This window comes from Phytophthora infestans, genomic scaffold, assembly GCF_000142945.1.
Source record: "Phytophthora infestans T30-4 supercont1.35 genomic scaffold, whole genome shotgun sequence".
Lineage (NCBI taxonomy): Eukaryota > Oomycota > Peronosporomycetes > Peronosporales > Peronosporaceae > Phytophthora > Phytophthora infestans.
In genome coordinates, this window is record NW_003303724.1 from 296,759 (window position 1) to 298,110 (window position 1,352).

Sequence of the window (1,352 nt, forward strand, 5' to 3'; positions counted from 1 at the left end):
AGCTTCGGTGATGGAGCATTGCAGTATTAAGCAGCATCCCTCCCCTTCTTATCGGTGAAACATTACGCACAGGAAATACAGTGACAATGCGGCACCCGCCGTCCTTTGAGTACGAATATAAGTGGGAAGTCGTGGGGAGAGCTGTAATTCGAGGCACAGCAACAGACACAGACGGACATCAGCAAGCTCCAATAGAGCTAATCCAGCAGCCCAATGGTATCCATTGGGGATTGAACGACTTGACGATAAATCAATCGGAGCTCACGAAGGATATGAAGACGTTACAGCAGCGAGAGCGTGACAGGGGTATCGTCTTTGCTGCGCATCCGAAACTTCATGACTTTCCGTGGATGGTCTCGCCGACAGTGGCCAACAAACATGTACTAAAGGCAATCAAGAAACTAGCATTTAGGAAGTACAGAAGTGAAGGAGAATCGCTTGACGTGATAGTGGAAAAGTTACAACTAGCGGCAAAAACGAGTCAATGGCAAGCTGCAGCTCTGGAACAGAATCCTAAGCGGCTATGGGCGCACCAAAACGAATTAACGGAGTATCAGGTATGGGTCGGTTATCGAGTAGCACTCCGACAATTAAATCTGCATCATCCGACACGGCTGGTGAACAATAGCTGCCATAAACTAGAAGGGTGTCAGGGCACCAAGGAGACACTGGAGCACATCTTCTGGGACTGTGCATGTGCTCAAGTATGCTGGCAGAAACTCATCTGCCAATGGACAGAGAAATGTTGGACCCAGGCTACTCTACACAACTTCCAAAAGAACTGTGCAAGTAGACAAGCTCCAGAACTGTCCAAAACGATCACAGAAAAGCTACGAAATCTCTACCCAGATGAGGCCTCTCAGTACGCAATAGTTTGGAAACGGCTGTGGAGAATACTCTGCAGTATCTGCATAACAACACTCTGGATACAGCGCAATCGGGTCGTTTTTCAGCATGAAGAAGTAACATTGGACGGAAGTCTGCAGGAGTTCTGGACTACAGGACAAAGGCAAATACGAGCAGTCGCCATACGTGAGCGACGGTGCCCAGAACGTATAGAAAACGGGACGCGTCTCCTACTCTGCTTACAAGAGTTAGACAACCAGCCCAAAGCGATGTTCTCTCACAGGACAAGCTTCGTACATCCTCGGTGTCCAAAGGAACCGACGTTGATAAACAGGCTTAGGATCAAACAGACATCTAGTCGTCGATAAGGACCAAATAGAATCGTCTGCCTCTCTCTCTCTACATGTATAGGTCCGTTGAGCGGTTCTAAGACTAAGATCCAAAAGACATGGCTTTCGCTCTCAGGTGGTAGGGAGGTAGCGTCATCAAAATAGCTCCTGGTCCGT

General features: G+C 48.4%; 1 protein-coding gene across 1 annotated transcript; it reads left to right on the forward strand.

Annotated features, from left to right (window-relative positions):
• Positions 1-86: 86 nt before the first annotated feature.
• On the forward strand, positions 87-1,059 carry PITG_15190 (uncharacterized protein; the record flags this gene model as incomplete). The annotated part of the gene is made up of 3 exons (XM_002898611.1): positions 87-109; positions 305-862; positions 987-1,059. 3 exons carry the CDS (start codon positions 87-89, stop codon positions 1,057-1,059), a joined length of 654 nt encoding a protein of 217 aa, XP_002898657.1.
• Positions 1,060-1,352: the final 293 nt, after the last annotated feature.